Source organism: Lissotriton vulgaris, chromosome 1_1 (assembly GCF_964263255.1).
Source record: "Lissotriton vulgaris chromosome 1_1, aLisVul1.2, whole genome shotgun sequence".
Taxonomy (NCBI): domain Eukaryota; kingdom Metazoa; phylum Chordata; class Amphibia; order Caudata; family Salamandridae; genus Lissotriton; species Lissotriton vulgaris.
Genome location: NC_141685.1, coordinates 887,081,014 through 887,094,604, shown reverse-complemented (window position 1 = coordinate 887,094,604; position 13,591 = coordinate 887,081,014). Strand labels below are relative to the sequence as shown.

General features: G+C 45.7%; 1 protein-coding gene across 2 annotated transcripts in view; it reads left to right on the top strand.

The window, feature by feature from the left end:
- LUC7L2 (LUC7 like 2, pre-mRNA splicing factor) overlaps positions 1 to 13,591 on the top strand; it is a 172,186-nt gene that overhangs the window by 48,428 nt on the left and 110,167 nt on the right. For both annotated transcript variants that reach the window (XM_086958807.1, XM_086958805.1), the window contains one exon: positions 6,871 to 6,969. In XM_086958807.1, the coding sequence (XP_086814933.1) occupies positions 6,871 to 6,969 (99 nt within the window). The remainder of the gene's footprint in view (positions 1 to 6,870; positions 6,970 to 13,591) is intronic.

The window sequence follows — 13,591 nt, the reverse complement described above, 5'->3', positions numbered from 1 at the left end:
CCACGGTGGAACCTCTCGTAGATTTAAAGGCGATACCATCAGTTCTCCAGTATTAGGGTGTCTTTCATAGATTGACATGCTTGAATATTCCCCATCGAAGTAGGAGTCCCACGGTAAATAAAATAGCAATAACATACCAATAACATATGTATGTAAATACATAACACATGAAATAGTACTAGAAAATGCATAATAAATACTCAAAAACAATTCCTACATAGGAATACATGATAGAGAGAGAAAACACTTGTAACATATTCCTGTCATTATGTTAGTCCGAACTACAGCCAATCGGGCGCCAGCACCCTTCCAGAACCTTCTCCTCAGAGCTCAGACCCTGAGATTTTCTACCGCACGTCGTGTGATGGGAGTCTCCCTGAGCTCTGCTCAGTTTTCTCAACTTCTTCAAGTTTTCCAGTCTTCTCAGCATGTCTTCAAGTAAGAAGTCTTTATTTAGACCTTGCTCTTCTTGTGGGAAATTGCGTCTTTACTCTGAAGACCCCCACAAGAAGTGCATTTATTGTCTTTATCCCGACCTTGATGTTGGTAACTGCAAGCTTTGCAGGACTTTCTCTACAAAGACCCTTAAGGACAGAGAAGGCCGCCTCCTCATTTGGCTCCAGCGTCTTAAGGATAAGGATTCAGCACTGTCAGATGCAGAAAGTTTGCAGTCTGGACCTTCCAAAGCAGCCTCCAAGCATAGTAGTGTGCAGGATATGCCTTCACCTTTTCAAAAAAGGTAGAAACTTTCCCTGTCTATGGCTCCTGGGTTGTCTTCACCACCTCCTACTACCTCTACGCCCACGAGACCTGGCTCTCAGGCGTCTTCTGCTGCCTCCCATCATGTTTCAGCCCCGAAACATGTTTCAGCGTTGGCGGGAACGTCGACGATCGCCCCGACGACGAGATCAGCCGTCTCCGGTACGGCGACAGTGACGACTACGTCAGCCTCCGGATCGTAGTCTACGTCTTCCATGTCGACTAAGGTATCGCTTAGCTTCAAGACTGTCTCGTCGACGATACCTATTGCCTCGTCGTCGACTAGGAAATATAGTTTGTAGTCAGCAAAGTAATCGTCGACGAAAGCTCACAGGAAATCTTCTTCGTTGTCGGTCCCGTCGACCCCGGCTCTGTCGACGCCGGCTCCATCAACTGTGGCTTCATCATCGCCGACCACTTCGTCGACGGCCTTACCGTCTACGATGGTTCCGTCGACGGCGGATCTTTCTGCAACAAATTTGTCGACTTCTCTGCCAGTGTCCTCTGCACCATCGACTACACCGTCGACGGTGGTTCCTTCATCGTTTTGCCTCATTGCCTTTGGGGCCCTTGTCTTCCACCTGGTCTGGCTCTTCCACCGCCGACCCCTTGCACCATCGTCGTCAGCGGCCAGTTGACCAACTATCCATTCCAGATCCGGAGCCTCCCTCGCCCATGTTCGCCACGGGCTCGGAGCAGGATTCTGACTCTGATAATGATGTGGGTGATTCCTTAAGAGTGGCACGCAGTCCTTCGGATTTGATTATTAAGTGCCAGGATTACGGTGATGATGATGACGACGACCAGGATTCTCAGGCAGAAGAACACTGTACAAGTTCCAACTGCGACACTGCTTTTGTCGCTCATCTCAAATCTCCAACATATGTTTGATGACTACAACCAGCACTTCCCGCCATCTCCGCAGGGTACGCCTATGACTCGTGTGCCTACGGCTGCGGTGGCTCCTGTCCCTGTTCAGCCACCATTGCCACAAACGCCTTCACCACAGGTTGAGACGTCAGTGAAGATCCACACTACGGTGTACCCGGTTGATGATGATGATGACGTCATTCCGGAACGGGAAGATGGAGAAGTCCACGATGATGATGACGCCACCACCAACATGGCTGAGTTGGACTACTACCAAATCCAGACGCCTTCCCCTCCTGCGGTAGAGCCCGGGGATTCGCCTCCAGTGGACATTGCAAGTTTCCATCAGCTGATGGATAGAACGGCCCAGCGCTTCAAGTTGCCTAGAGTCCAGAGGGCGGAGGTCTGTTTCCTCTAGGATTTTAAAATTCAACCATTAAAGCAAGTCCACACTATACCCATCATAGACTTTATATGGACTGAAGGGGTGAAGCTCATGCAAACACCAAATTCACTGCCAGCTCAACTGCCTCGCCTTGAGAAAAAATACAAGGCGCCCATAGGATCTCCAGCGTGCCTTGTCGCTCATCCAAAGCCTGACTCGGTGGTCACTCAAGCTGCACAACGTCGTTCCCGTAATCTGGCATCTCCAATTTCAGCTCCTCCAGATAGGAAGGGTCGTCGCCTGGAAGCTATTGGACGCAAGTTCTCCACTATGGCATCCACTACGGTGAGGGCGGCTAATGCTTTAGCCATCTTAGGCCGCTACAACCGTCAGATGTGGTCAGACTTGTCTGCCCTGGTGAACCTCATCCCTGACTCTTCCAAGGCTGAAGCTTTAAAGATTCTGCAGGACGGAGAGAGGACATCGGTGGAAATCATTGATTGCGCAGTTGACATTGCGTGCACTGGCTTTCGTCGGCTTGCTGGGGCAGCGGTCTTGCGGAGGCAGGGTTGGTTACAGTCCACCTCTTTCCCCCAAGAAGTCCAATCAAAGATCCTGGATATGCCGTACGACGGCGAGTCGCTTTTTGGAGCACACATAGGTGAGGCTTTGCAATCCATTAAAGAGGGCACTGATACTGCTCGCTCATTGAGGACTTTATAGTTTCGGAAGCAGCCATTTCGGGGTGCACGCGGACGCGGCACCTCCTCAACTTGTTGTGGAGGAAGCAATCAATATCGCTCCTACCATCAAGGTAACCAACGTTACTCTTCAAACCAGCAGCAGTCCTCCCGACAGCAGTCGTCAAAATCCTACAGGGGAAAATCCTCGTATAGAGGATCCACTCCTAAACGTCAATGACTTGTGTATCCCCCTCAGTGTTGGAGGTCGAATCTCTGTTCTTTTCTCTGTGGTCCTCCATCACCTCGGACCGCTGGGTTCTGGACATTGTGGCAAAGGGCCATGCTCTATAGTTCATCAAGATTCCTCCTCCCACTCCGTCTGTCCCGCCTCCTCCCCACCTCAAGGAGATTTTCCATCCAGTTCGTCTTCTAATTCAGAAAGGTGCCGTCGAAAGGGTTCCCAAGTCTCAGAGGAAAGGGTTTCTATTCCCGTTTCTTCCTAATACTCAAGACGGGAGATTGGCGCCCGATTCTGGGTTTGCGAGCACTCAACAGGTACCTCAAGAGCCAATCCTTCTGCATGCTTACACTAGTAGAGATCCTGCGTCTTCTCTCCATGGGCGACTTCATGACCAGCATCGTCCTTCAGGATGCTTACTTCCATGTTCCAATTCTTCAAAAGCATTGGAAGTACTTTCACTTCCGGGTGGGACGGAGAGACTTCCAGTTAAAGGTGTTGCCCGTCGGCCTCCGGTCCGCCCCTCGTGTCTTCACGAAAGTATTGGCTCCGGTAGTGGCTTTCCTGCGTCTCCGAGGCGTCCACATCTTTCCATATCTGGACGACTGCCTCCTCAAATCAGTCTCTCAAACAGCTGCTTCAACACACTCGTCTTTGTCAGGACGTTTTTCGATCTCTCGGCCTAGCCATCTATGCCGACAAGTCTCAGGTCGAACCGGCTCAAAGCAGGAATTTTCTTGGAGCAACATTGGACACCATGCTTTCAAAGGCATTTGTGTCCCAAGAACGTCAACAAAAGATCCTCCGCTTAGTGTCTCTGATTCGGGCAAGACTGTCCGTTTCTGTCCGGATCTTAGTCATTTCTGGGGATGGCATCGTCTTTTATTGCACTGATCCCAAATTGCAGACTACGGACTCACCCCATTCAGGAGGAATTGGACGTACAATGGCGTCAGGTCTCCGGTTCTTTCAACGACCTAGTGAGTGTCGCCGCTCGCATGAGATCTACTCTCCAATGGTGGGCGCAACCGTCCAACCTTGCGTCAGGAACTTCTTTCCGCTCCACCACGCCAGAACTCACGCTCACAACAGACGCCTAATTAGAAGGCTGGGGTGCTCACCTTCAAGGCCTTTCCATCAAAGGCAAATGGTCTCTGCTTCAACAGGCTGGAGTTGATGGCAATTTTCCTGGCGCTCAAGTCGTTCCTTCCTGTGATTCAAGGGGAATCGGTGCTCATTCAGACGCACTATGTCAACAAGCAGGGCGGAACCAGGTCTCCACTCTTGCTCGGCTGGCTCAGTCGATCTGGGATTGGGCAATCCGTCATCGAGATACCCTGGCAGCCGTGCATCTGCCGGGCGTCTCCAACACCCTAGCGGATTCCCTCAGCAGGTCCACGTCATCGACCCACGAGTGGGAGTTGCATCAACCAACTCTCTACCTAGTTTTCAACGATGGGGTCGTCCGTCTCTGGATCTCTTTGCAACACCGGAGAACCGGAAATGCCCATCTTGCTCACTTTGCCACTGGATTCAAGCAAGCCGGGCTGAAGACGGCTGGAATGCCAGAAACCGTTCCTCGGAAGCTTGTTTCCGGTCCAGGGAAGACATAGCTTGGCAGTTCGGGCTGGACTGTTCCCATGAGGCACAGGGTCAGATTGATTTGCATATAGCCATGTCTGAACTGGGGTGGCAGAGTGGGCTAAAGAACGGTGATGGATTAAACCCATATCTTTTGACTGGGTGTGAGTGTTTGATTCAGATGCTCCGTCCATCACCACCCCCTTTTGTACCGCATCTTACGCAAGTTGGCATCCCCTCCATGGGTCGTGCGGGAATGCCCTTTTGATGAATTGGTGCCATCTATTCACCTATGCTTTTCCTCCGATCCCGTTGGTGCCTCGTGTGCTGTGGAAGATGCGGAGGCAGCCCTGTCACATTCTCCTGATCGTTCCCCGATGGCCCGACAGGCGTGGTTCTCTGAGTTGCTCCTTCTGTCCTAGTGCGAGCCCATCCTCCTTTATTTTCGACCGGACGGCCTCACGATGGACAAGGGTCAAATTTGCCATCTGAACCCCTCCTCTCTACAATTGTCGGCTGCTGAGGGTCCTTTTTGAGTGCAACCTTGACCCTGGGGAGAACTCTGGTTCTAACCCCTGAAACTCATTCCTCAAGATCCTTTACTTAACTGCAATTCGATAACCTAATTTTTCCCATAGGGTTGGATTGATTATTTTCCGCAGAAAAGTGTTGAGGGTGTTTTGTAGGGAAAGAAATTTTGTTTTAACTCTCCTTTTATCCTGGAAATTTCCCAGTTGTGATATCTAGGCATATCACACTGAGTAGAAAAAAAAATCAGAAAAGTAATTAAAATGTAATAGAATTTTTTCTCAAACCTGTAACAAAAGTCATGATCATCTAGATTGCGTGTTGATCGATCTGTCTTGAAAACTACAATTCTATTTACCTGTACCAAGTCCTGCTTGGTTATAAAAATAAAATACAACTAAAGAAAAATATTTTGACTACAAACAATTGGTTTGAGTTCAGTCTTTGAATGTGTGACATGATTTCTTGCCTGAGTGTGTACAATAAATGCTTAACACTACCCTCTGATAAAGCCTTATTGCTCGCCCACACTACCACAAATAGAGAATAAGGTATTACCTACTTTTACCTCTGTAAGCCTTTCGAGATTCACTGGACTCTGTGCATACTGTACCTTACTTTGGTATAGTATATACAGAGCCAGCTTCCTACACATGGGCAGGGTTTGACCTGCTCAAAGAGTTTTACATTTAGTTTGGACCCAATTTCAGCCAACTGAGTTGCCAATGATTGAATCAGGTCTGATTGTAGTTCCATTTTATTTGACTGCCAGAGCAATGCCCTGGCTATGGTATCCTGTGAGGCTCTTATTGCCACCAACTCGTGTGTGTAAAAGATTTGGCCAGTGGGGTTGAGGCTGGCTCGGTGGCTTTTTTTCTTACTAATCCCTGCACCACTAACTGGGTCTGCCCGAGTGTTCTATTTATATGTGCTATCATATTAGAAAGAAAACGATCTAACCGGTATCCCATTTCCTGGCCTGTAAAACTGTCCCTTCTGGATAAAAAAAACCTATTTTTTAAAATGTATAGTTATTTTACTGGTTTACAGTAGGAAGGCTCGATAGCTCTAGTCCATTCCAGAGCTCTGTAAACTTGAGCGGCAATCAAGATCCTATTTCGATTTGGTTCTGCACTTAAGTCTGGGATTGACTGTTTTAGAGGAAGATCTGGGTCTGGTGGCTGTTATCAGTTACATAACATTGTTATCAGTTGAATACATGTGGATATATATATATATACATATATATATATATATATGTATATATCATTTTACGACTCCATTTATTCTCAAAACATAAAATAAATATGGATAAATACCAATAAGCTGGTTAAAAAAAGTGGATAAATAGACACATGTGTAAAAAATAAAAAAACCTAAGCCCAAATTGTGAAATATAATTCTGGATTGGCTTCCCAAGTCAGTGTGAGATTTCCTCATGTGAAGTGAGGCCCCAGTTTAAAATAACCTGCACGATATTTATTGTTAACAAAATGTCATCATGCAGTGACTCCACAATACTTCTTAGAGAAGCATTAAAAAGGGCTCAGCAGAGGTTCTGATGAGCACTCTGCATCTTTATCCATACTAGTTTGACTCTTATAAGCCATAGGGAAGTTGCAGTATTTTGGATTTTGATTTGTGGCAGATGCCATCAGACATTCATTGGGAGGTTTCAGATACTACGGGTAACTTCTTCTGTGAAGACTGTTTCTCTAATTGCCTTCCTATTTGGAGAATCGAGGGAGTAATTAAAAATGGTAATTGTTATGTGTCATGTAATCTTGGTGAAAGGATTGTCTAACATACAGCTTTTTTTATTTCAGCGGATGGATCTTGGAGACTGTTTGAAGGTACATGATCTGGCTCTCCGGGCGGATTATGAAATTGCATCCAAGCACCATGACTACTTCTTTGAACTTGATGTGAGTTTAAAATGGCGATCATTGCCAATTTTTTTATTTTTGTAAATATTTCCACTCTTGGAATTGTGTAAACATCATAGTGAGTATGATGGATCTGTGACTTGGGTCTGCCGTTTCTTGGCAATGCAGACTCTTCCATGAAGCAAAAATCAGAGCATTGTATTTAGGTACCTGTGGTACATTTATTTGTGTACTTTTGAGACTTGTTCCTGTACTTCCTTGGGTCGCCAAATGACTGTGATAAGTTATCAGGAGCTGCTAAAGTGGCTCAATAAGCACATTCAAAAATCGGATTTGTTTTGTTTCATCCCATTTCTTTGTTGGTAGATCAGACTAATCCTTTAGACTCTATTCCAGATGCAGCACATGATTCTAAAAGGGAGTGGGATTATTTAGCTGGTAGACATTACAGGGGATTTAGACTATGTTGTGCTGTGGGTGCCTCAAATGACATAACATGAGGAGACTAGAGATGGCAGTTAAAGATAACCTATCTTGAAAAAAAAAAAGCTTGGGCATGTAAGAGCACACATTAAATCTTTAGCAATTGCTCTGAAGAGTTAGCTGGACACACAGCTCATGAACTGTTGATATGCCACAGATACTTCATCCCTGTAAGTATTTTTGGTGCCTACTCATATATGGGAAGGGGTTCAATTCTGAGCCCAAATTTGTCAGTTTGTGTGGCGGAAATACTGTTCTACAGCATTGCATTGTTGATATATTATACAATATATATATTGTTTATATATTATCATGATTGAATCATTCTCTGCCATTAGACTAGGAATCGGCGATTATCTTAACTAGCAGAAAAAAATAACATTGGACAAGAAATCCTATCCCATAAAGGAAGCAAATTGCCCATGTCCGTGTTTTAGTGCAAATATATTTGGAAGCAGAGAACATCTGTTGTCAAAGCAGATCTCATCTGTTACAGTAAATATCCATTTCAAAACAGAAAAGGGCATCTTTGTGCCTGTGGCATAGTAAAACCTAGCTAAAAATGGCAAGAGGTTCAACAAGTTCAAGAGGGTAGAAGAAAAAAAAAGTAGAGCCTCATTCACTGCACGAACAGTAAAAGGACAAAAGTCCAGTCCATGCTCCAATCGAAAGAAGGGGGAGTGAAGTCTGCACACACTGACCAATTAGAAGGCAGAAAGTAAGAGTGATAATGAAGGCAACAAATGTTAAGCAGTGAGCGGGATGCAGGCCCCTTGTTGTATACAATATCTCCCACAAGTGGGAACGCATGTGTTGTCGCACAAGAAACTTGAAAAGGAGACCTGTAGAGGTTCCAAATCTGGACTTGTTTGATGAAGCACCTGCAGCCACCTCCACACACTCAAAAACTGGCGATTCCACAGTCAACCATTGCTTGAAAGAAGAATTCTTGTCAGTGCAAAACTCTCATACCTTTTGAGGACCAGCCGTTTTTCTAGAAGAAATGACCTTTGCTGTTAATAGGTACTCCATCGTCGATAATGACCATGAAGTAAAAAGCAACTGGACCAACAACAACTCTGTTAATGACCGCTTCAAGGATGTCGCATCAGAAGCGCCCAAATCTGTTGACAACATCCACTGCATCGAAGAAGACGCAATGTGCTATGACAGACTAAATTGACACTCATGACAACCATATTGTCGATGGTGGATTTACCTGCTCCTACGTTTTTACCCATGAAGGTGGCAGCAAGTTTAATCACCCAAATTCTGAACTGTGAACTAGAGGAAATGTTTAGTGATCTCACCTCAGACTGCCTGAGCTCTACACAACATGATGTGCATTACGTCTGGGACTTTGGACACGTAATGGATGAGGATGAACCTCACCAGGAGCAGTAGTATCCGCCACAGGCCTTTACACTGGAACATTCACTCTCCTATGTACCTACTAATTAAATTAGAGAGCCAGAAGCCTTACTAGTGCATGTAGCATTTTTGCTCTCACTACAGCAGATGATCGACACCTTTCAGATATTACTCCCTCAGCATCCTATGGGCCAACCGATATGTAGTCCGACCATGGTACCTGCTTTATTATACCGCCGCCTCCACCATCTTCACCTTCAAAGACCCTATCCTCCAGAGTTGTCAACACACCACTTGTCACATCAACTCCTCAGGTCATGGAGAGAAAGGAATAGCTGACACTGTTCTCGGATTTGACTGAAGGTGAACTTCAACAGGAGATGACTGGGATAATGGTGAATGGGAGGCCTATTCCTATCCCAAGAAGATGCCAACCCACCCAGTCAAACAGATTTGCCTCCAGACGAAATAGCCCACTTTCATACTCTAATAGAGTTGCCAAGAAGTGCAGTTTACTGATGACTTCGATAGAACAGCAAAGCTTCCTTTATGACTTAAAAGTCGGTAGAATCTATACCCATACTACATTTTGTCCGAGGGCTAGAAGTGATGATGTCCCCCGGCTACAGTCTCAGTAGTGATACCATGACTAAAGAATAAATGCAGAGCGCCAGAATTGGCTCCAACCTGCCAAACCGGCCATCCAAAACCAGACTGTGTCATAACTTCAGAAGTCCATAGTCAATCAAAGAATCTGATCAAACCATTGTCTTCTCCTTGTGACAGACCGCAGGCGAATAATAATAATAATTTGGACCGCAGAATAAATTGGATGGTGGCAACAATTATTGAGGCTGCTATGCTTTAGCATCTTTTTTTCGCCTTGTTTTTATTTCAGAATTGTACATTTATCTGTATACTTTTTTATTTTTTTAATATAATAACTTTATTGCGTGATTAAAAAAAAAATCATTGCAAGTACAGAGTTTAAAATACATAAATGATGCATTAAGATAAACTGTCTGAGTTGAGTCCAGTATGGGAATGGACGACCCATAGGCTTGCCAACACGTTATGCCGACGAAGGATCACAGACTTTGGGCCCCTCACAAAGTTTTTGTACTGCGTGATCCATGAATCTTACTAAGGCACAGTTTAATTTGGTGTTTATTTATTTTATTTTATTTTGAAAGTTTTATATAGCGCGAACAAGATCTTTGCAGATATCAGAGCGCTTTACAAAGCCTGGAATACCAACAAGAGTGAAATTAAACATAATAAGTGGGAAGGGTAGGTATGTGAGGGAGCAAAGTAGTACAGCACATCAATAATATAAATATTTCAGTTAAATGTGTGCATAGATAGTCAGTAGCGTCAATAATACATGTGAAATACATAGTCATAGAGTTCGAGCAGAATAATACAGATCGGTGTAGAGTCTTTCCAGATCCACGCTGCAGCAAGCAGAAACCAAGTACTTCGACGATCTACACAACGCTGAATGACTGAAGAATCTCCCTTGGAGTAAAGGAGTTACTCCCCTGCAAAGCAGGCACCTTTAACGCATCTGACCGGTTTGCATCTCCCGAGCTCCTGAGGACTCTGTGTGTGGATTTCCGCAACACAGGAGGTGGGTTCCTTAGCCTCCCTGAGATCGATCTGGCCTCTCAGCGATTCTGAGACCAGTATCACTTGTGGGGACCGTGCAACCCTAACCCCTGTGCACAGTGTACTTTTGCAGCAGCATGTGCTTTTTAGTGATTCCTGAGACTGTGCTTTGGGCTATGTGCAGTCCTGATCCCGAGCAGTAATTGTACCGAAGATTTCCGGCCTACACTCAACGAGTGTTCCGTGGACTGGTATTTTGTGATTCAGCTCGAGGTACCTTCCCGATCCCCGGTCCGTTGGCCTGTGGGTCCCTGAGAAGGTAACTTTTTTATTTCTTTTCAGCTTTCCTGGTTGCTCCAGACGTGCCCTGACTCCCCATAGCTTGGAGAGTCTCCTGGACTTTTCTGGCTCACACCGGGCCTGCTTTCCTTTGCCTGCGTGGGTTTGATTTTCCAAGGCTTGTTGGTGTACAATCCAGACACTGGCCCCTCAGCACTTGAAATCCCTCGTGGGGCAGTTCACCTCCGGACTTTGGTTGTCGTCTACGTCCACTGGTCCCCGTGGCTGTAGAGTCACGCGTCCCGTCATCACACCCGAAGCACCCGACATCGGTGGGCATTCGTATACCGAGCCCCTGGGCCCCCTGAAATGACCCAGACTCTGTCCACTCTTCTTTCAGGTTCTTTTCACCTCGGATCCAGGCGTGGATTCCACCGGACACGTTTCATCTTCAGGACAGCAGCACTTCGAGTCACGGCTTTGAAAACGACGAAGGTTTCCGACATCACGCGACACCTATGCACCCGGCTCCCCTGGGATAGGTAACACGGGTCCTCCGGTACTCACAAGGGTGCTGGCCTTAGAACCTTCTCTGTTCCAAAGGGGTGGCTTGAAGTCCTATCCGAAGTGCCCTGAATCTTTAATTTTCCAACCGCGACTTTCTCATAGAGTTGTACGGAGCTCGCGTCTGTGTTCTAACACTGCACCCGTCCTCCCTGGGTCCCCTGTGTCACTACTCTGGGTGGTTTCTTGGAGTCCCAGCGATTCTACGTGCTCTAGGCAATTGTGTCTAGTTAAGTCGTGGTTGTTATACCACTTTTAGTATATGGTTTGGTTTCCCCCTGGATCCCACTGTGTATTGTTCTATTTACTGTTGTTCTAGTGATTTAATATTGTGTGCTTTGTGATCTAATCTCATAAAGAGGTTAGTAGAGTGTTAAGAAATATATAAAATATATGCATTTGTTACTAGTGTGGTTCTCCTTTCATTTGGTTATTCAGGAGATTCTAATCTGGTAAAACAAGCTGCTTTACATTCTTTCGAGACTTAGCCTGAAGGCTGCTCGCCAAAGCTGCCACTAGGTTTGCTTTCTTTAAAGGTTGTCTTTGACCTAATCCTCAATAAGAGTCAATTGGACTGGTGCAATGTGCCTATATATATATATATATATATCCTACTAGCAGTAGGTAGTTATAGGTAGGACCTAATTTCCATAGGTAAAGGTGGGGGTCCCCAAAAAGTTTTTCTGATGTTAATTCCCATAGGGATTTTAGACACAACTACATCCTGAACTGCTCAACAGAATGAACCATATTTGGCAAAAATCTAGATCTTAGCTTAAAAAAGTGATCTTTTTATGATTTGGTGTAAATCAGTTTAGTAGTTTTCTAGATATTGAAGAAAATCCAATTTTGTATATATAGGGTCGCAATAGTTCACAAATATTGACTATCTTGTGCAAAGATCTGATTGGCTGCCAGCTCTTCAACCAGGAAGTTTTGGCAGTCATTTTGGGACTTGGACTCCGCAGAGTCCCCCCAGAAAAAGTCAAAAGATAGAAAAAGGGGCATGGTAGAATACCTTGACACCCTAGCTCTGTTGCTGGGGACCCCTAAGGCAAAAAATATTTTTTGAAAGAAAATTTGTGCCATGAAATCGTGAGTAATTGCAGCAAAATAAAAAAGTGCAGTCTTCCGTGTCACCTCCCCAGGACAGGCTGTTGTAATTTTAAGTTGGGGGGAGGGGAGGATGGCTGAGGCTTTTAAGAGCCTCTGGGACTACTACCTCCCAAGCTGTAGTGTAGAATATGTACTGGACATTTACTCAAGGCGGTAGCACTTAGTATTAAAACAGTAGAAAGTACTCCACATGGGTAGATATTTTGTGCAAAACTGTGTACTCTTGTTCGATAAAGGGTCAGGTGCGATTCCGTTGTTGCCCAGTCACACACAGCTAGTGACACACCCACTCACATGGTCAGACTCTCCCACTCACAAACTCACTCACAGACCCACTTATACACAACTTGTGCACCAACCCACTCCTGGAATCACTCAGATGCTCACAGCCACTCACAGACCCATTAAGACACTCAGGCACCCCCTCTGACATGTGCACCCCTCCTAGACCCACGCACCCACTCAGAGATTCATTCAGACACTCATACATTCACTCGCAGGCTGACTCTCACACTCATGGAGGCACTCACACCCACTCAGGCGCACCCACTCATGGACCCACTCTCAGACACTCACACACACCTACTTTGACACTCATGAGCTCACTCACACACTTCCTCTCAAAGGTTACAGTTTACAATTTGTAAATACAGTTAGAAAAACATAGAAATTCACCCACAAAAAGTTACCAGGACGTGATATTTGGGCTCAGATTTCACCAGTTTAAAACCAGTGAAGTTTATCAGTTATAGCTACCTGAGCTAACTATAGCTTATACCCCTGCAATTCACTGCTTATGACCTCACAAATTACATCACTCATGACATGGTCAGTGACATCCCCATGTAAGGAACACATTGGTCCCTACCATTTTACTCCCTGTAAATGCCCCAAATCTAGTATTTAGGTGGCTCCCCCAGACCCTGAAGTCAGATCTACGATGACGGAAGATGCCTGGACACTGAAGAGCCATACCAGCATGAGAGAAGGAGGACCAGTGACTTACTCTGCTCCAGCCCTGCTGGCCTGTCTGTTGCCTTTTACCTCTGCTACAAAAAGGTGACTCTTCTTGCAGGCCCACCGACTTCCAAAGTTGTGGGAGGACTGCCTCCCTTTGGTAAAGACTGTAAATCTCCCATGAACAGTGGACCTGTCAAGCAGAAACCATATACAGAGAAAAAGAACTCTGCCTTGAGGAAACACGAACTCCCCTCCGGATCCACCTTGGCACCCGACGCTC